This window comes from Dromaius novaehollandiae, chromosome 1 (genome assembly GCF_036370855.1).
Source record: "Dromaius novaehollandiae isolate bDroNov1 chromosome 1, bDroNov1.hap1, whole genome shotgun sequence".
Classification (NCBI taxonomy): domain Eukaryota; kingdom Metazoa; phylum Chordata; class Aves; order Casuariiformes; family Dromaiidae; genus Dromaius; species Dromaius novaehollandiae.
Genome location: NC_088098.1, coordinates 88,956,180 through 88,978,036, shown reverse-complemented (window position 1 = coordinate 88,978,036; position 21,857 = coordinate 88,956,180). Strand labels below are relative to the sequence as shown.

The window sequence follows — 21,857 nt, the reverse complement described above, 5'->3', positions numbered from 1 at the left end:
TTCAAACACACTGCAGTTCTGGTGTTGTCTGTTGGAAAAACTGTATATGATGATTTAATCTGATTTATTAGGAAATCTGTTGATATTTTACAGGAAACTTAACATTTTCACTCCCACATAGAAGAATTTTTTTTTTCCCCTGGCATCTTTATGAGGCACTCAGCTAATGACATTTAATTAAGTGCTGGAGTTAGCACAGAATTACAGATCAGGACTCCTGCTTTCTGGTAACTGATTTATTTTGTGAACCTGATCAAGGCACTTAAGAAACAGACTCTCACAGATCTGGAAATTTGTCATCTACATATCCATAAAAACTGCCGTTATCCTCTTCAAACTATAGAAGTTTGAAGAGTGATACAAAATACAGCACAATTACGATGATTAAAAAACTGAAGGGCAATAATTTAGAATAGACAAGAGGAATTATTTTAACATGGTATATAATTAGCCTGCAATATATCAAGAATATTAAGTTAAAGTTTCTTGACTTAAAGCAGGCACTGCAGACTGCTGCACAGAAATTTATTAAAATCCATGCATTTCAGTAGAGGCAATGTGTAAGAAGACCAGAGATGTGGGTACTAACATTGCTATTAATACCATTAACAACAATGTTAATATCCACATCATTAAAGACCCATATTCACGTAGGTATATTTTGGTATACTTTGTATGTTCAAAAATCATTAAAACCTCAGGAATCTCATTTACAGTCTCACCAAAAACTGACACACACTTGTGAAAATCCTACTATGTTGAATTCTATAGCCGAGGAGAGAACTTAATTCAGTGAGGACAAAAATGCTCCCCTCAGAAGAACGTTTCACAACTCTGTGTTCTGTGCTACCTCTGTATGTTTATCCTTATTACAATGAAAGCTCTGAAGGCACAAACTGCAAATGGGCCTTAAGTGAATACTCAGGACCAAACTTCTGCCAAGAGAGGCAAGATCTTAATGCTTGTAGCAACATGATCAATCTTTTAATTTGCTACAGCCAGACCGGAAACTGAGTCCAAGCAAAAGGTCAGAACAGGCATTTTATATTCACCGTTAAAGGAGGAGAGGAAAAAAAATGTTTTTGAGGAGTAAAGTAAGCAGCTAATGAGACACAGCACTGACAGCTGGAATTTAATAAGTATCCACTTCACAAGGAAAATTGCTCTTAGTAACTAAATACAGGTATCATGCAAAGCTTCTGCTTAGAGCCAGACTTCAAAATCCTTCTGTCAATAAGACTGAAGGAGTTTTACATCCCAAGTAATATAAGGGTGACTTTGCCTGGGAGGCTAGTCCTAAATGAAGAGGGTTAATTGCATAACATTCAGTCATGTCAATTCCAAAGGGACTTGTTCAGATAGTAGTCTGGCATTACTGAAAAACAGACTGCAACTAAAAAGACCTGTTATAAAGTCCGCCAAAACCTGAGACATATAAAAAGTTTATTAGTCATTGCAGAACTAAAATGCAAACAAGATCTTTTTAGAGGGATCCAAAATTCTTTTTGCTCCAGGTCTATAGGGCCATAAAACTCTACCTGAGAAAATTTTAAACAATCTTCTAATTAATCACAGGACTTTATAACCTCTCACAAGCTGTAAGTAAAACACTAACAAGGTAGGGAGAAGTAAATCCTCTTTGTACTAAACCTGATTCTCAACCTTTCTGGCATACCTCTCTGGATGAACTAGGTTAGGACTTAACACCAAACTACCATCCTAATGGATACTAGTGCACACAGATGGTGTTCCAGAGATGCAGTCCATAAATGAAAGAGAGTATAAGTCTCTAACTTACTGCCATTATCTGGAAGAGCAGAGTTTAATTATTTATCTGTAATTTGTGAGAATATCATCAAAGTACAATCACATAATGTATTCTTTAACATAATAAAGCCCATATCCCTAAAAAGATACCTTGATCCTCACTTAATTAGCAGTGCAAACAGAACTGTGATGGTATCAGAAGAAGAAAGCAGTTTAAGCATCTTGAGTGTTTTTATCAGCTACATTGAGCAGATGTGCATTTACTCAGGTATGCATAACATAATTATACAGCTGTATTTACCTCAAGGTAAAAGAGCACTGACTCAACAACACAGGTTTTAACCTACCTCATGGTACATTGGCACATCCTTAACTTTTTTTCCCTTTTGACTTCCAGCTTCCATGATCTGCAAGCAAACAAAGCATTCTATTGAGTGGATTTTAAAAATTAAATAAATCATTTTACTTTTGTTATTCCCTTTTGTAAACTCTACATTCACAACCCAAAATGGTGAGGAATCATCTTAAGGTACCCTCTGTACCTTGAGGGGGAAGCTTTGATGATTAGTAACTTGAAGAAAGTCTGTACAAAACCACACTATTTGCAGGGAGCAGACTAGCTTACACAGTCAGCTTTTCTTCTTCCATTTTTAACTCCTACAAATCAGTGTAGTTTTTAAAGCCTCCAATGGTGTTATCCCATTGCATGGGATACCAAAAAAAGCTAACACCTCATCAAAACCAGAAATGGTATCTAGTATGTGACTTGTTTCTAAAAGCTGTTTTCTCAGAATACCTGTCTGAAAATGTCTTCACGTGTTATCACACTGAAGAGCTTCCGCTGTGGCACCTGCACAGCAAGAGACAGGGCCTTCGTGTGGATTTCATCCTCAATTTTGTTCCCAACAACAAAAGCGATGCTAGGTTTCCAGTCATCCTACTTTCCAAAATAAAACATTTAGTGTATTAAAATACAAGTGAACAAAAACGCTTTTCTGCAGTTTCAAGGAGTAAGTCTGTAGATATGGTTACTCTCCTAAGACATAATCAACGTGACCATATTCATCACACTGACATAAACTCTATACAACCTGAAAAAGCATGTAGTCTTTTGTCCCAATTCTTTCTACCATCAGATGGCAGCATTATGCTGTGGAAAACAAAAAACTAGTAACAGCTTGTACAAACCTCCTTACTGGCAAATGAGGCATTTTATATTTTATATGATGCTCATGCAGCATCATATAAAAAAACAAGTAATTTTAAAATGTATTTGCAGATTTGACAGTTTGGTGAACAAACAAGAAGTATAAATCTAAATATATGTATTCATATCATTGTCATTACTTTCTGTAGAAAAAAATAAACCAATTTCAGTTCTATCATCCAGGGAATTAGAAAAATGCCCAAATACTACTTTCTGAAAATTTTAGCATTATTTCTATATTTTCCTGCATACCCATGGCTCTTACCTGTTTTCAGTAAGTATTCTGAACTAAGAAAATACATATTGATGGGAAGTTATAGTTCACTAAAATATAAACAAATGAAAAACACTAGCAGTTCACAAACATTTCCAGTAAAATACACATATGGTATCATGAACCCCCCTGCCAATTTCAGCATTAAAGAAATGCAAAACAAAAAAAGATTGTAACGTTATTTAGTGATATACATCCACAAAAGATTCAAACCGACAACATTTCAGAAGCTTCTATCATTTACTCTTGTCGTCTTCTCCATTTCTTTCACTTTAACCTACGGGAATCCCTTCCAACTTTTCATAATGTGAGTGCTTATCTCCAGTGAATCTATGTGTCTACCTAGAGTCTTCTCTATCAGCATCAGCGGTATCTAAACCAGAAGCACTTCTAGTTGTTGTGCTTTCCACTCTTCACAAATCATCAAATTTTTTTTCCACTGCGTATCTGCATGTGTAATCTGCAAGGATAGCAACAAAGGTAAACACAGAAAGAGTTTCAGTAAAATCAAGGTAGTCCCAGGAAACATCACGCTAGCCAGGACCAGGCTAAGTAGACTCACATGTCAGCCAGTGCACATCATGGCAAGGAGAGATTTTAAAGATAAGTTTAAGACAGGATGGTACCTTTAGAATTTGGATGGAAATATTTTCATATGCATATACCATGTAAAATGTATAGACATACATCTGCAGAAAAGAGGAGCAAAACCTGAGTGATGGTAGAGCAAGGGAAAGGACCTTTCCAAAAAAAAAAAAAAAAAAAAAAAAAAAAGTTAGATGTAAACAACATGAGTAGTAGTACTCTCTTTTTTTCAATTTCACTATTTTCTTCTTCATTTGTTCCTTTCCCTTCTCTCAGCCAAAAATAATTACTTTAAATGTTTTTCGTATGACTAACTGATGAAGGGAGAAAGAGATATCTGATGTTGCATGGGGGGAAATAGTTTACAATACGCTAAGATAAGGTAACAAAGCATAACATCGCATGAAGATGGCACAATGTCATTACACATACACACTTTTTTTTTTTAACCACTAGATATTGATAGAAACAGAAAAGTGAGAAAGACCACACTGAATGCAGTCTTCTGAAACTTCATTGTCTGACAGATCCCAGCTTTCTCCATCCTCAGATTCCTTGTCCAAAATCTTATTCTCTAGCCCCTCTCATATTTTCCCAGGCACTTTCAGTGTTATGTTTGAGTAATAAGAATTTCTCCTTCACAATACTTATGCATTCCCTGGGAAGGTACTAAAAGCAAGGGAAAGAGAGTTCTCCTGATTTCCACAGTGGTGCCTACCTTCACATCAGCCTGCAAAACCGAAGCAAAACATCAGGAAAAAGTCCTGCTTGTGAAAAATTAACTTTTGAAAAAACTTACAATTTATCCAAACACAAACACTCTCAGGGGTTCAGTAAAAGATATGTCCTTGACATCAGTGTGACATCTCTATCTTCCCCTATCAATTCCTTATTTCAAAGAAACAAACTGCTAGAGCTTCTCCACAGAACAGCTATGACAATATTTATAGTATAGGCAAAACACTGGATAATATATTACAAGTAAAATAGCCTAAAAAATGTAATTGGTAGTGGAAATTTCAACCACACCTAACTTAATTCTACCAAAGTGTATGAAACTGGATACATGGTCTTTTAGTGGAAAAATTTAAACACTATTAAGGATACATCCCATACACCCCCAGCTGTAATATGAAGAAAAAAATATTTCTTTTTTATAAAAGATCCAACAGTTGGGAATTGGAGCTAGATGAATGCTAGCAATAACAACATACACTGTAACAGGGTATAGTTATCCAGATTTCACAGTCAACTAATAGCATGTCCTCTATTTCTAGACTGACCCATCACTTTTCAGAAAAGCTGAGCATTCAGAACAGCAACTGAAGTCTATGAAAAGAGTGAATGTGCAGCACTAATACATAGTTTAAGCTGTTTAACTGATTATGCTTTTTCCTGACCTTAAAAATCTATTATAAGGGCAATATTGCAAAAAATATTATCAATAGTGTAACACTACCCTTAATATTCAAGGCACTGAAAGGATAGAAGAGGAACAGAGCCTGCTTCTGCAGCTCACCACTTAAAATCACAATGTAAAAATGAGAAGGAAAAGAAGTAAAATGTATATGATTACTTTAAAAATACTTTCTCCCTCAATATAAAACTGCTCCTCCACCTAGCTTAATTCTTTCAGATGTTATTGTAGAAGTGGGTCATGAGAAAGGACCTGAAGGAGGACAGATTTGTGACTTTAAGCTAAGAACCTCATTAGAGGTAGCATTAAACAACAGGATAGAGGAAACTATAACAATAGCTATTGGAAAAGCATGGAAACAGTCTATGGAGGCTGCCACAGAGAGAGTATAGTACAAGCACTACCTACTACGCGTTAAACAGACTGAAATCCAGGAAGTAGGTAGCTGAGAGAATCAACAACCTTGGTTCAAAACTGAATGAAAAAAGATTAATGTTGGAAAGGAAACATTTGTAAATGAATACAAATGGTTGGGCCTCCCTGTAATTCCTAACTGGAAGACATCAACTTACGATCACGGCCACAAATGGCACTATGTCCCCTGTTTTAAAACTCCTGGGCACGTCAAGAGTTGAAACATGTCGAAACCTCTCTGAGTGTCAGAAATTACCATCTACAGGGAAGCTGGTGTGTCTCAGATGAGGAAGCTCCAGCCCTAATTTCTCTGATAGCTCCATGTAAGCAGGTAGCAGTTTTCTAAAATGCTGATTGTCACAGAACACCTTTATGTGGCTGGCCTTTTCCTGATTTAGTTCTCAAGCCTCCATCATGTCCCCACATAATCTGAATTTTTTTTTCAACCTGTAACACATTTTGGCTCAGATATACATAGTCTACATTTCCTATTTGTCACAGCAGCATTGCAATAATAGAAGTATTACAAAAAAACCTCTAACACCAATTCACGTTGAAAAAAAAAGGTGTAGCTCACAAAATTTTGCTTCCCCATAAAACATGTCTTGCATTCTCTGCTTCAGTTCCTAGAAACAAAAGGACAGCAGTTCTAGAGAAGACATTTGCACAAGTGAGGTAAAGTGAGGTAAAAAATTTGGCTATTTTCGCAGTCCTAGTTTCTAGATTTCTTTTGATGAGAAAAGCACCTCCAGTCATCTCAGCCTCCCTTTTCAGGTAATATGACTCTGTCATTTTGCAGTGTCACCTGTTCTTGCGGTATTTGATTTTTTTTTTCTTAAGGCCACAACGAATAGGTTCATTTCATTACACCACAGTTTCAAATTTAACTGTAAGGGCTGAAGAGAAACATTTGAAAACATAAACCCAGAACACTTGAGCATCAAAAGGCAAGTCTCGATTTTTAAGTAATCTCTCGATTTTTAAGTAATGCCTCAGAAACAGTGAGATTTAGTAGTGATTTATGAACACTTAGGACAACATTAACTCTGGTATTCTTTGCTTTCAACAATCAGAGAGCTTGTAAATCAGTAAACACAGCAGGCACTACTGGAAAAGGTTACTCATCAGCCATTTTTGTAGCCCAGAGGCAGCTACTGTGTAGGGTACCACTGCTGAGAAAACTCCAAATCCACTTCCATCTACTTGCTGATTGACACAAGCCCATACTACTACTGGGTTCTGTTTTTAAGGGCCTGCGCTTTTGCTGTGCAATTTGTGCAGGTTACAGAACATCACAATTCAACTGAATGTCAATCCTTCTCCAGAGATAAAGGACTATGAGTAGTAATCAAAAGTAGAATCCTCCTATTTAGAACATTTTTAACAGTTTTACAAGGCTTAATTTTCCTTTGATTCTGAGACCCTAAAATGGCAATAATATGAGAGAAACTGTACAGAAGCAAAGTCAGAGCAAAAATCAGCCTCCAGTTACCATGCTTACTTATACTAGTTAATAAGGCTATATAATACCTAATAATTATTTCAATTGTTAGGGCTGCATTTGTCCAGAATTCAGCTTTTACTCAGCAAATGTTGCCCTTTAAGTAGCACACAAAGTTTAAAACTAAGCATCTTAATTTGTTTTGCAATTTAATTCTCCAGTGAACGCAATCAAAAACATCTGAAGGACAGCACAACTTGCAGCTCCATCTTCTTTTATGTAGCACATTAGAAACAACAACAAAAAAAAGATGATAATGGATATAAAAAGACATAAACTATAATGAGAAGCTCTGCCAAATCTGTATTTCCTTCGTACATGTTTTTGAGTAGTCCGTTTGCCAGCTTTCATGGTCTGTTTAGCAAAAAGCAATTATTTGTTTAGTAAATACTATTTAAATCATATTTTAGTTAGCACGCCGGCCCATAAAATATTAACGCTACTGGTAACATGACTCCTTTTCAGACATCAGCCCAATAAAATTCTGTAAGTCATAAACACACATTAAAATGCTTGGTCTAAAGGGGAAGAATATTCTCTAATTTGAGAAAAGTGAAAGATTTCAAAATATATTATACATGAATTAACAGGAGAGAAATTTATTTAATTGACAGGGTTCCTGTTATCTCCCAAATAATTTAAGATTCATAGAACATATGACATACAATGCTAAGAAGAAGTAAGAAATAATCTGAGGAGTGTGGCTTGCGGCACATATAATTAAAATTGCACAACACTCTCTTTCACATGCAGTTTTCAGTTCCTGACCTTTAAATATTTGGACTTAACTCTTCTATGCTATAAGATTATTGGAGGGGGGAGGAGGGAGGGAGGGAGAAGAGGATGATGTGGTTTTGCTATTTGTCAGAATGAGGTTTGATTAAAAAAAATAAAGTCATGTTTATTCTTTAATTAAAAAAAAAACCTTTATGATTAAGTAATTGAGATATTCAATTCCCTCCATGCTCAAGAGGAAGGAACTAAAACTTGGCAGGACAGACACATTTGTGTCAAGGATGTGCTTTTACTATTTACGTTAAATTTGGCCATACTTGAGGAGTCTCAATTCACATATGTTCAGAAGCAATTTGTTAGCATTTGACAGTTTTGCAAAAAGTAGGCTCCTGCCCATGACTCTAAGAGCTGAATCAGAGTTTTTAGCTGCTGCCCAGCATCAAAGCTTGAGCTCAAACTGAGGGCAGGAAGAGTTTTTCCCGTGTTCTCAAGGCTCTGTCTGACAGCATCTAGACAGCGAGACAGAGAGACTGGAATTTAACTGGAACATAAAATGGTCGAACAATACCAAATTAAAGAACCAAGGAATCTTAAATCAGCCCCCTTAGGTATAAGCATTATGATAATCTTTAATTAGATGATCTCATATTTTTCTCCTACGCAATTTCTGCTCCATTCAATGAACATCTCCAACATTTCTTTCACTCTGCCTCAAAGTGTGGTCCTGAAAAAGCCTAATTTTGGCATCTCCTAAGTTTGGAGTAATTTAGTTCCTACCTTTTAAAGTATTTCTATATAATTCTTTGTATTAAAAATATAATAAGCTGTACATAAAAGCAGTAGAAAAAACAAAACACTTTGTTCAGTGAATTTTCCGGACAATATCCACAACCATAATAAACACCACTATAAAAACATCGCTAATTGGCATCTTGCTAATAAGCTCAGAAAAAGAGTCAGGAACTGGCTAGGTGATGGAGACTGAATCTCCACTCCCTTCTCACACTTTAGGGAGGTTCTCCTAGGGCAGGGATGAGATTCACTAATGAGAAAGAGCTCAGGTGCCTCTGAGCTCTCCTGAATAGGTATATTCTAAGGAAAAATGGGAAACAACAGCCTTAGCTTAGCAGCACTTACTTTAAAAAGTGATTTTGTTTGGTTAAAATTATACTATATGGCTCCTACCAAATCCAAATTAAGAGAAAGTAAGAATGTAAGAGACTTTTTGACATCGGTGGCATGTTTGGTAAATTCATTAGCCAGTTTAAAAGCTGCCTCCTGAATTCAGAAGTCCTCACACTTACCAGCTGCAGGTGCTAAAAAAAAAATGGGGAGGGAGGCACAACAGGAACCCAACAAACAAGGAGGCCATGGAAGTCATTTGTCTCACTCACAGAACCAGTGCTAGATAAACACATGCTAGATAAATATTATTGTTTGCTAAAATACTACCCTATTTTGAAACCAAATTCTTTCTTGCAAGTTAAGATTTATTAGAATTACATTGCTTACACAAGACCTGGAAACATAAATATGCTTTTAGATCCTCATACGCTGTTAAAAAAAAAAAAGTGCCCTTGCACTACACGCACTCAAGGAGGAAAATTATAGCTTCACATTTTCAACGCTACAGTTAATGCTGTGTCAGCACCTCCATCAAACCTCGTTGTTCAGCAGTTTATAAAAAGTTCACCCCGAGCCAAAACTTGGCATTCAAAGTCCCAGAAAGAAGAGTATCAAGAAGAAGAAAAGCAATCCATTTGGCCGCTTTTCAGTTCTTAGAAGTACTTGAGGGGGAGGGCGAAGCTTAACGGCGTGTCGTGTTTATTTATGCGCCTCCCCAGGCTGAGCCTGAGGAACCGGCGCCCCCCGTACTACGACACGCGCCCCGGAGGCCCGGCGCCCCCCGCAGCCCGCCCGCTCCCAGCAGCCCCTCTGCCGCCTTCACCTCTTCGAGGCGGGCGGACACCAGCGCGGTCTCCCAGCTCCTGGCCGCGGTCCCCGCGGCGGAGCCGCCGCCGCCAGTCTTGGGCCGCTTGGGGCCCATGGCGCTGCTCCCGTCTCGCTCTCTATCTAGGTCGGTCGAGCGCGCGGCCCCCACGCCGTCCCCGTGGCAACCAGGCGTCCGCGGGGCGATGCCTTCCGGGCACGCCCGCCACGCCGTCGCCGTAGCAACATGGGGGCCGCGGAGGGGGAGCGGGGCGGGAGGACCGGCGAGCCGGGAGATGTCGGGGGGGCCCCAGCGCCCCGGCCGAGCGGGGCGCTGCGGGCAGGCTGGGCAGCGCAGCTCGGCCGCGGGGCCGCTGGCGGTCCCAGCTGCTGTGCGTCCCCCCCGCCGCTGGGCCTGCCCCTCTGGGCGCGGGCTGCGTGCGCCAGCGGTCACGGGAGCAGGCGGCCATTTTGCGGCCTGTTTCTTTGTTCCTGCCCTGTGTTGATGGAGCCAGTGTATTAGCAGGGCTTCCTGTTTCAGCCGTTTGTTGTCATTTGTGACCGGGATGGAAAGGATGGGGGAGGGCAGGGTGCTGTCACAGCTACCTGGGTCACCCTGGACTCCTGCTCCAGTGCAGCCCCCAAAGGGAGCAGCTTGACCGCAGCCACGTGGCAATGATGCAGGCATCTTGCAGGGAACGGCGAGAGTTTGTGCGTTGCACTATAACCACCAAATTCAGTTCCAAACCCAAACTGCTGCCTGAAACCAGCCTCCCAGTTGCGTTGGCATGCCTGGGAAGGCAAGTGAGCAAAGTGAGCTCATGTGGTGGTGCTGGAGCGTGACCTCTGCGAGGCTGCCTGCTGCGCAGCACTGTGGAGGACGGCGCAGGTGTGGGCAGCGGGGCCTGCTCCCAGGCCTGAATCGCATGCCAAACACTACCATATGTTACTGCACTGGGACCAAAAGGGGAGAGGGAGGCACAGTTGGGAGAAAGCAGGAGAGCTGCCAAGATAAAGAATTCATTACAGAGGAGTCATGTCGTGATCTCACACTAGAGAGGAGTGAAATATTCTGTGTGATTTAACATTTGGTGAAAATATCCCAAACCACATGCTGCCCTTCCCCCATCCCATTATACCGACCCGGGTTGCTCTGAGCCTCCAAATCTTTATTTTAATTTCATAGGAGTCTTAAAGCCATGCTGTGCAGTGCATTATTGCTTTTGCCTGAACTTCGTTTTAGGATACTGACCTAGTGTATGTGCTGCATAAAACACCTTTAATTACAAACTCTTAGTGGAGAAGTAGGAATTTAGGTTCATAAGGGACATAAGAGACAAGTCTTCTTGTTTCATCTTCTTAATTTGCAGAAGAATATCTTCCATGGGTTTGCAGACAGTGATGTAGTTTATAACAAGGGAAAGCTGTACAGTAGATTTGCCAACATCCATAAATGTTTTTCCCTCACCCCATTTCTTGGCCGGTGTCCATTTTTCCCTTTTTGAGGTTTTCTTTTGTTGTCCAGAAAAAAATCAGACTTCAATTCTTCATTGAAATAGGGAATGTGACATTCCCACTATACCCTTGTTCTTCATTAAAGTCTTGGATATACAGCATGTGCCTGCTGAGGTGCATTGAGAGTATGGGGAAGGAGGACAGACAGGACTAGCAGTTGATGTAGGGAACGGGACAGAGGTATGTGGCAGAATGTGCATATAACGTGCTTCTGTTGCATAAGTTGCCATATCCTTATCGTGAACTGTACTGCTGAATTTCTGTGATTCTGTTTGCAGGGCTGGATATGAGCTTCAGGATGACCCAGGGGAGAGGGCTGAGCACCCTGTTCCTGACAGAATGGTTGGAAATATGCTGTACCATGATGTTAATGGGAGAAGAGGACTGCTTAGTGGCACTAACCATCGTGCCCATACCTCAATCTGTATGCTCTGGTTTATTAGGAAAATTAAAAAACAGCAACCACTGCAGACTGATGTCAGCTTGCAAACAGCTCTCAGCATATGAACAATAGTTCTGAGAATCATGAACTGGCCTGTTTATATCTATTATGTGTTTGGTTGGATGGATAATGATTATTTGAAGAAATTTGGGGGTTTTGTTCTGCCGCTTATCATCTTAGTACACATCTAGCTAACTTGCTGTTTATTACTGTCGAGTGTTGCAGCAAATAGCAAGTCAAGCTGAAGTAGGACAGCTGATCACTGGGAGATTACCAGTTCATTTAAAATAGCCTCCAAGACCCTCCCAAAAGAAGAGAAAGGAGATATATTTATTTGCTACTGCAAAGGACCATAGGATAGAGTCCTCAAATAGGTTCTCCTGCAGTGAAGTCAGCTAAAGGCATCTCCTGTTTGGCTGTTTATCCCTGACCATTCAGTTGTGCTGTCAAAGATGTTTGTGGGGCCAAGCTATAAACCAGATCACTGAAAGCTTCTAGGTTAAATCCTCCAGAACACAAAAACAACAAATCAAAAATATTGGGAAACTACAGCCTTTGTTTCCTCCAAATGGCCTAGACTTCAAAAGGCCTAGTTGTCTCCAAGCCATCTGAAAACCTCCTGCTCCCTTGTGATATCTTAAAGTTGAAGTTGCTGAAATCTTGGATTAGCAAAACTGAATGTTGTTCAACTAGATTGATAAGTGTGGGGTGAAAGACATGGACAAATTAAGGATCCAGAGGGATAATACTCCAAAGTTTGGGGTACTGGCTGCACAAAAAAAGAACGTGCAGACGTAAACCTGTCCACTCCCATGTAGCAAAATTGGGCCTGCCTTTGATGCAAGACTTACTGGGTGAATCTGTGAATACTTTTGTATGACAAGAATATTCATGGTGAGATTTTTCTGGGAGAGGGGCAACCAAAAAATCATAAAGTCAGCCTTTTATTTTCTGTCTTATTAAAAAAAAAGTGTAGTGTGTTGGTACACGAACAAATGGCATTGGAGTAAGTGAAGTCATGAATTTACAATGCACCAGCAATTCTGGATAGCATTCTGTAAATACAAGGTAGCTTGTTGCTTCCTGGAAGAGGGGATAATTATTGCAGGTGTTCTGAATTTACACAGCAGGAAAAGAAAATGTGCATCATTAACACTGCAGCATAGCTGGGCACAATAACTTGTTTCTGTGCCCACATCTTCAGATTATTAATACAGAATGAATTTTTTAAAATTAGGTTTATTATTTACATCTTTCAGAAAGAAGAAACATTGGTTGCCTTTTATTCTAGGATGACTTAAAGAACATTTGCACTTACCTTTTCTCCAGTAAAGTGGGGAGAATAGGAAGACATTATTGTTTGTAAAAATCAAGTCTTCTTCTGCTTGGTATTTCCTGGAAGACTACAGATGACTGAAGAGCTAGTAGTTTTGGGATCTTAAATAATTAAAACCTGACCCATTGAGAGGGGAATTAATTTTAATCATGTTTGCTTTTCTTAAGTGCTTATTTGAAATGCCTGACAAATATTGGAAAAAACAGTCTTTTCATAAAGAATCATCAACTTCTGTCCTTCAGTTGAGAAGTGAGCAAAGAACCCTCTTTTTCTGAGTCCTTAAGAGCACCCTTAGTTTTATTATTGCTTTTGTAAGATTTAAATATTTCTTGAATAAGTAGGCTTTCTGAATTATGGCTCCAGAAAGCTTTTCTATGTTGGAAAACTTTCCAGAAGGTTGTCTTGACCTTCAGCAGTGCCAAGGAAAACAATCCTTCATATTCCTTATATTTTTAAGAAAAGAAAGGTGGACAAAAAAATCCCTTCTTTTAGAGAACACTCTTCAGTCCTTTTTCCCTCTAAAGGACGAGCGAGAAGAACATAAAACTCCTTTTGCTTTCCTCTTCTAACCAGCTTCCTTTTCATTTAGTTCCATAGTACTGCAGTGTCTGGGCTGGGAACGATTTTTGCTGGAAGTTTGCCAACCATCAGGACACAAACATTTCACAAGTTACACACACTTGGCAGATATGGCATGTGTTTCCACAGCTTCCCTGAACTTACATGTATCAAGCTGGATGTAGGAGGTTTTTGCCTGCAGCTGCTGCTCTGGCCACCAAATGATTCTCTGCAATTTATTTCTTAGCCTGCAAACTCATTTATATAATTTGCATAACGCTTCCTGCATGGATTGCATAGGCCTCATGGATGTGAACCAAATGTCTGTTTTAGCCTTAGGATCCATGGAGCTTATTTCTACATAAGTAAATTAGAATTGCAGTTTGTGTTAACAGTGTGCCCTGAAAGGAACAAAATATAGGCTGACCATAATATATTAATGCTCTCCCCTTTTGAATGTGGCATGGTGCACTTACAATATTTCTAGCATCAAAGGTAATGTAATTTCATAATGACCAAGTACTAAGCTGAATAAAACAATAAAATCAACTCTCCTCCTCAGGCTTTCCTAATATGAGTGGCTGGGTGATACTGAATTGTGAAAGTATGTGAGGATGGTTAGAGAGAAAGGAAGCAGTTAAACTGTAAAGACAATGTAATTCCAACTGTATAGGGAGCTTCCATGTCAGCTCCGTGCATCATGTAGCAAGGCCTGCCATCTGAAATGGGGCCACTATATGCGCAAACCAGCAGACTTAGCCAGATAAGTACATGTCTTAAGCCTGTCCAGCTAATAGTGTGGCCAAAATCAGACGAAGTTGTAGATATTCTCTTTCCTTCAGGCTCTAGCATTTAGTGTTGGCTTGGCTAGTCATTGTTTTAACCACTTTAAACAAAAATTTTCTTACTCAAATACTTTCTGTCAAGCTGAGTTACAAATGTGTGTAGCCCCTGTTGTTTATCGTAGGCATATCATGCCAAACAGATCAAACTTCCTTTATACATACAAAAAAGATTCCATTTAAGAGTCTCCACCAACTTTTTTTACTGAAAATGTCTTAAAAGGCACTGCATTTAATTTTGAAAAAGATGATTTTGTAGTCTAGTCTCTCCCACGTGCATGTGTATGCAAGGAGAATGCTTTTCCCTCTGCATAGCCAATGATATGAGGATTCCTGGCAAAACTCAAAATGAAATCCATTATCGTCTGTCAGTAAACTGGCTTCTAAATTCTAGCTGGATGCTATGCAACAGTCTCTTTAGAGAAAACTGCCTCTGCCTTTGGGATTGTAGTTCTACTGTCTCTAGGTAACTGGATTTTGGAAGCAGTTTAGTGCTGCCAGTCAGCAAAAGTCCAGTTTCTGATATCTCAGGCTTTATTCCTGCCTCTTTCAAAACAAATCAGAAGGAAGCAGTAAATCCTAAGTAAGCATTTTCCCATCCTTGGAGAAAGACAACCCTCCCTCCCTCCCCCTGCTTCAGCCCCACTTTCAAATCCTGTATCACAGCCTCTTCCCTTCTGGCATAAAACAAGTTGTTTCCCTGAGGTTACAGACTCATCCATGGAGATCTGCTTCTGTACCACTCTTCACTCCTACCATCAACAAGAAAGGGAGTCTTACACAGTAGTGCTAAGCACTAACCACTAACCTTCCTCAACAGCCAAACAAAGCAAAGTCTAAATAAATTGAAATTGAAACAATATACTCTTATTGGTGCAAAAATAAAACTGCTTGTAATCCATTAAAAACAAACATTACGACTCCGGAGAGTAAACACCTAAGATCTGTGCCAGAGCTTGCACTAAAAATACTGATAGTAAGTGGTGAAAAGACACGGTGGGTTTGTTTGTTTATTTTTTAAAGGGGAAGAGATTATTTCTAAAAATCCATGTGATCTCAACAGGAATTGCACTAATTAAACTGCTAGAATCATAATTCTGTGGCATTGGGTGTCTTAATTCTGTGAACTCATACCATTGTGCATTTGGATGGGTTTTATTCTTTAACCATGAATTTTCTGAGCCACGAACATCTACTTGCAAAATAACTACATTGCAACAATGTACTTTACCCTGAAACCTGTTGCTACAGCTTTAATCCCCCTCCCATAGTTTCCCACCTATTTCTCTGAGTACATACACTCTCCAGTAGGTCTGGTTCAGTCAGTAGGTTTTGGAAAGAAATATGTAGAAATAATGGCTATTTCCTGCCCTAGTCTGGAATCTTTCACTTGCAGTCACACTTGTGCCTAAACTCTGTTTTATAGAATAGCCATGGTTAAACTTCCGAGTCCTAGGACTGTATTCCAAACATTATCATGGTTACCTCTTTCTTCCACTAAATTCTTTACTCTTCCTTGAACTAGAAGTCTAGCCATATTTTTCTTACCTCAGACCAGAACTGAACCCTGTGCTTCTCTCTTTCCTGCCTGCACCATTCCTACATCACAAGCTTTTCTCATTCTGCATCTCCAAAATTCAAGCTGGATCAAACTCCAAGACTTGGACCTCCTGGAATTCCTCTCCCTCCAGCTCACACCTCCAATCCCTCAGCCCTGCCTCTGTCAGCAAATAGTGGCGCTGTGAAGTCTTAAAGCCAGAAATCTCCCAGCACAGATAAGACCATACCTCTCACACCTGAAGCACCAGAGCTTACCTCACACTGATCCTTTGATATGTGGCTGGTCTGTGTGATCTGTGATACAAATACCAGGTACCTCTAGCATGGGGGCCCTGGAAGCAAGAGAAGTCCTGGTGCAGTGCTGCAACAAGAGTATATTTGCAGATGTGATCCTCTTCCTCTTCCACATCATCCATGCTAGAATGCTTCCTCCATAGCACTTGATTGGGTATTCGCTCCCCAACTTCCTTGATGACATATGAAATAAAAGAATATGGGAAGGTTGGGCACTGCAGTAGCTAATTAGTTGAATTTACAACCTATAATTTGGCTAGCCATCCTACAGAAACTCAAATGATTTGGGAATCTACTCATTTCTGAGGGCCAGAGTGGCCTTTCAGATATAACTGATGAATCACATCATAGTAATGGTGTCTTTGCCTTATCCAGAAATAAGGAGAGAAAAGGTACTGTGATCGCTAAGTGTGAGAAATGATGTGTCTGGCCCCTAAGCCACAGGCTTCCAACTCTGATGATAAATATCTATATGGAGACACTCAAAAGAGTTACAGTGAGCTAGCTGAAGATGCGACATGAAAAAGCATGATCATGTGGAAGTTCTTATTCAGAAGAGGAAGCAATACTGAATTAAGACCAATATCTTTTTGAATGAGAGGGGTTCAATTTGCTTTAAGTATTCTGATTTGTCTCTTTCAGTAAATTCCTCCCGCCTTTACTGAGTACCTGCCCTCTTTCCTAAGACCATTCAGTTCTCTTTTTTCCCAGCCTGACTGAGGACCAGATTCTTTTATGGAATTAGGTCTTTAAGAGCAGCAGGACACTGGTCCCAGCAGTGAAAGCCCGAAACCTGATAAATTTAGCTAGCAGGAAATTGTAATATGTCTTAAAATCTGCTGCTTTCTAGAGCTTTAGATACTTGCCTACAGAATTAGCTTTGGTGCTGTCCAGTTCTGCTGCAAGGTGCAGGGATTCTCCACTCAGTCTAGTCCTGAACCTATATAGTGCCCCCTGCAAGTGCTGTAGCATCAGGTATTATTAGGAAATACACTGGGAAAAACAGGTAATAGAGATGAGGAGGCTATGAGCAGCCTGTGCTTATCAGAGCCTCATCTTGCACCCTTCATATCGAGATAAGTGATACAGGAAAATTATTATGAAAGGCAGCTTGCCTTTGTGGAATTATCTGTAATAGAATATTATTCTTTGGCTTCTTTGGATGAACGCTGTGCAGTAACACAAAGGAACTGCAAAAAAGACAGTCTCCCCCCACCCCACCATATGTATCCTATTTACAAGATTTCAGTGAGTATTAACTATATGGGAAGCTGAAAGAATTCATGCTATTTTGTTCCTGCAAATGACAGCAGCAACAAGGCTCTGTCAAGAGTTTCTGCCTTTCTTAAATTAGCTTTACTTTAAAAATCTCAGAAAATTAATTCTTTATTTAAAGAGTTAATAATGTCATTTTAGGAAGATTAAACAATTTTTTCGTGCCTATCAGATGCTTTTTAATCCCTGCTTTGATGCAAAAGCTCCACTTAGCACTGACAGGTATTGTATAATAAATAATGTATAACAGTTACAAAGAACAATCAGTAACATTTTGTTATTAACATAATGCAGTTTCTGCAAAGTCCACCAATTCCTAAGGAGTCAATGAGCTTTAAGTTAATTGAACACAGCAAGTGTTTACATTGTATCATTACAGAGATCAAGTTAGAAAAGATTTCTCAGTAGCACTTTTCTTAGTTATCAAATTGTGTTAGCATTAATTCCCATTAGTCACATTCATTAATTCACATTAATACCAGTCAGAGTGTAAAATCAGGCCTTTTTCCATCTCTCTGTGCCTCATTACTTCAGGCAAAGTGAAACATTTACTATGACAGAGATGCAAGATGCTGAGGGCCATCAATTGAGAAAGTAGACTATTTAGCTAAAATCTGATCATGTTCCTGCTTTAGAAAGATGACAGTGACAGAATTGTCTTTGTTAAGGAGTGACATCATAAGAATTGACAACCTTATCCAGACACAAGATCTGTGATAGGGAAGTCTCTGTCCGCCAAACTAAATGTTATGTGCAAGCTCGTATGTACTGACCTGCTTGTGATAGTGTTTTCAGAGCATGTAATCTGTAATGCTAATTTTGTATTTACTAATTTTTAAGAGAGTTACTAGTCAGTGTTTCAGAATAACATGGCAGCATTTGATATAATCAGATGACTTCAAGAGTTTGGCCCAATATGCAGGACTACAGTGACTAAACCCTATTTCTGTTCAATACTGATGATATATTCTGAGTATGTATAGATCTACGCAAACATAATTAAGTCATTTTGACTACCTGTCATCAGTTACCACAAGGTAACACTGTGAGTAAAATGAAAAAAAGCAGGATTTCTTAGCTTTCTTTGAAGTGGGTGTTACATGCCAACAGAAGGATTTTCTGGTGAACACATCTTCCATTTGCCTTCAATTAATTATCTTTGCTTTTCTTCATCATCCTACAAAATCCTATGATAACTAAGCAATAACAATTTAAAGAAAGCACTGATGTATTAGCTGTCTTTTAGTGCAAGTGTCACCTAAAGCAAAGATGACCTGCTACTACTCTCAGGTCATTAGCAAACATTGCATGGATCAGTAGTGACCCACATACTACTGTCAGTAAACCTTGAGTGCCATTACTACCGGCTTGGATCAATGAAGTGCAACTCCTCTGGTTTCCTCTTATGCAAATGTCTGAGATTTCAGGATTTATGTGAACTGGTTTTGGATTTCGCAGCTCCAACTACTGCTTTTCAGGAGAGAAAATTAATGAACTGATCTTGAAAAGCCAGCTTCTGGTCTAATGACGTTTAGACAATGCTAGAGTACATAGAGGGACAGAGCTATGGCACCAAGAAGTGAGAGAACCTGAATGTAATAAAAGGCTACTTTGAAACTGAATCACTCCTAGAGTTGTTTTTATTATATTTTTCAGAGGTGATGGAATTTTGTTTCAGAGCTCATAATGTAGCTTTTGCACAAACGGTTCAATCAGCACTTTATGTTCCTTTTTTAGAGGTTAGTTCTTGGGAACCCAAGCTAGTGCAAATGTGTTGCTGTTATTTTGCGGCAGTACTTTAGCTGTGGGAAAAGCTGATCAGTTTTGAAGCGATGAAAATATTGACTACTAAAGCTCAACACTTACCTCATTCAGCCCTTGCAATCAGAGTTCTAGTAATTCTAGATGTTTCAAACAAGAGGCTGAGGCCCAGATCTGTAGGCAGTTAATTCCCTAGATACCCTGGAAGATCTGGGTTTGTGTACACGGCTCACACACCTTCTGCCACACATCCTGGATCACTGGAGGTATAATCACACATAATTAGAGGACGGTCTCATAGGGCAAAAGAGGGCAGGCTGAACTGGCTTACCCTTCTCGTTTGCTGAGAAGGAGTGCATTAGCAGTCTATGGTAGACATGATCTTCAGCGCTTCTCATTCAATGGTTCTAATGAATTTCAATGCAATATTAGTCGGTTTATCCACTACTCTCATTAGGATGCTGTTCAGATGAGAAACTCGGAGAACTTTGCTGCTAAACATGATGGAGTGCCCCACAGAAAGTGCTATCCTTTTTGCTTATCAGAAACATGGCAAAATGATAAAAAGTTCTGCAACACCATAAACCAAATTCTTTGCTTGAGTGGTTATGAGAAAGGACTACCAATGATACAGCTTGGCCTTTGGAAGGCATTCCTTAAGGCTGCAGTTATACTATCATTGATTTTTTCATCAACTAGCCAAAAATAGTGTGGCTTTCTGAAAGAATAGGTATATCCTGATCCTGATTTTATTTAAAGAGGGGAGCTGAAGGCAAGAAGAGAACAAAGGAGGAACGAAGCTCAAAACAAGAACCCTGGGGCACACTACATCACTGCAGCTACACACACACACACAAGCAGTCCACACAACTGAAAATATGAGAAATAAAAAAGCTAAACACTGCAAAGCAGGTGTTTGAAGCTGTGAGAAATTAATGCCAGTTCTGTCCAGGCAAATATGCTGCTGGTGGGCCATGGTACTAGTGGAGCATGGCAATATTACCATTAGGGCCTGCACCATGTGTTTACCGTCTTTTTAAACTGAGGTGCCTTGAGCTGCCTTAACCCATTTTTTTGCCCATCCTCCCATGTTGGGCCCTAGACCTCCTTCCACTCGTATATTTGGAATGTAAAGAATTATTGAAGGAGGGAAGCACTAGGCACAGACATTCATCTCTTTGTTATCCTCAAGTCAGTGGAGAAATAGAATGTTTTAATCAGCTTTTGAAAGACTACTGACCTAGAGGGGAAGCCCTGGTAATCATTTGCATTAGATTTTTTGAAAGAACAACTTACACTCTGATAAAGATCAAGTAGGGGGTGTCTTGCCCGGCTGCTTTCTGGGATATTTATGAGGATTTGGTGATGGGTGCTTTAAAAACCCTGTATTTTTTTTCCAGAAAACATAGGACTCTTTGTAGTAGTATGTGCAAAACATAATTAGAAGAAAGAAAGATAGAACAAACAATACAAACTAGTTGTAATGTGAAACATACATATTTTCAGTATGGTTTTGTATGCATTTGTAAAGCCGGATGTAAAAACCTCAGGCTAGCTTCTCTATACCAGTTTTTTCATGCTATGAAAGAGAAAAAATTTTCTCCTCAAAGTTGGTCAAACTATTAAATGCTCTATACTTTACATCTATAAGAAGAAAAGTACAAGCATAGACATACAAACATCAGTGTGGGAGACCATGGCATTATCTAGGCAGAAAAGATAACTAGGCTCCTTCATGGAAGAGAATATAGGTATTATAGAGTTATCACCTGCACTATCCCTCCAACAGCACTTCAGAAGAAAGTTATCCAGCTGGACCAGAGACAGATGGATGAGTAAGTGTTGTACCATGATGCTGTAATATTTCCTAAATGATCATTTGGTTATTTAAAAATTATTCTTATGACCTAGATCTGTGATAAGCACTCGTAATTATTATAAGATTCTGCCAAATCTGGTCAAAGGCAGGCTTGTTACCTTGAGATGGAATCTGTGGTAATGTTAGCTACCTCGATTATTGGCTAGGTGGCAGCAGAGTTTATTCATATATTAATATACCATGCAGCGCTACTTACTATGCCAGTTTGAAATTCAGCTTACAGTGCTGGTGACAAAGTTTCTGTTATCATCCCTCTACTACTGCTGCTGTGCACTCTCTCACATACAGCAAAAAGTAATTTTCGTAATGACAGCTCACTATTTATTTGCCTGCTTCTTCTACATTCAGCAAACACGAAACCCAGCACCATTAGTTTGGCCCTTTTCAAGAATAATGTTGTAATTAACATTATACAAATCAACCCGATGCCCACTGCTCCAGGACTGTGAAAGACCGTATTGTCTCTGGAAACTAAGGTTACACAAGCACTGCGATACAGTACCAGCAGCCTCCCGGCTTACATATCTCCAGTGCCCACTCCGTCATCATTCCTACGAGCTTTCCAG

General features: G+C 39.5%; 1 protein-coding gene and 1 long non-coding RNA gene across 4 annotated transcripts in view; one reads left to right on the top strand and one right to left on the bottom strand.

The window, feature by feature from the left end:
- The window catches only part of SPAG17 (sperm associated antigen 17), a 121,681-nt gene extending 111,609 nt beyond the window's left edge, over positions 1-10,072 (bottom strand). For 2 of the 3 annotated variants that reach the window (XM_064519484.1, XM_064519492.1), the window contains exons 1-3: positions 9,849-10,072; positions 2,564-2,704; positions 2,115-2,174 (exon numbers count right to left, since the gene is read on the bottom strand). In XM_064519484.1, the coding sequence (XP_064375554.1) occupies positions 2,115-2,174; positions 2,564-2,704; positions 9,849-9,947 (300 nt within the window). In that variant the 5' untranslated portion in view covers positions 9,948-10,072. The remainder of the gene's footprint in view (positions 1-2,114; positions 2,175-2,563; positions 2,705-9,848) is intronic. The other variant, XM_064519487.1, reaches the window with a different exon arrangement.
- LOC135329761 (uncharacterized) lies at positions 9,852-12,785 on the top strand. The gene is made up of 2 exons (XR_010391393.1): positions 9,852-9,977; positions 11,623-12,785. It is a non-coding gene; the product is annotated as an uncharacterized LOC135329761 (long non-coding RNA).
- Positions 12,786-21,857: the final 9,072 nt, after the last annotated feature.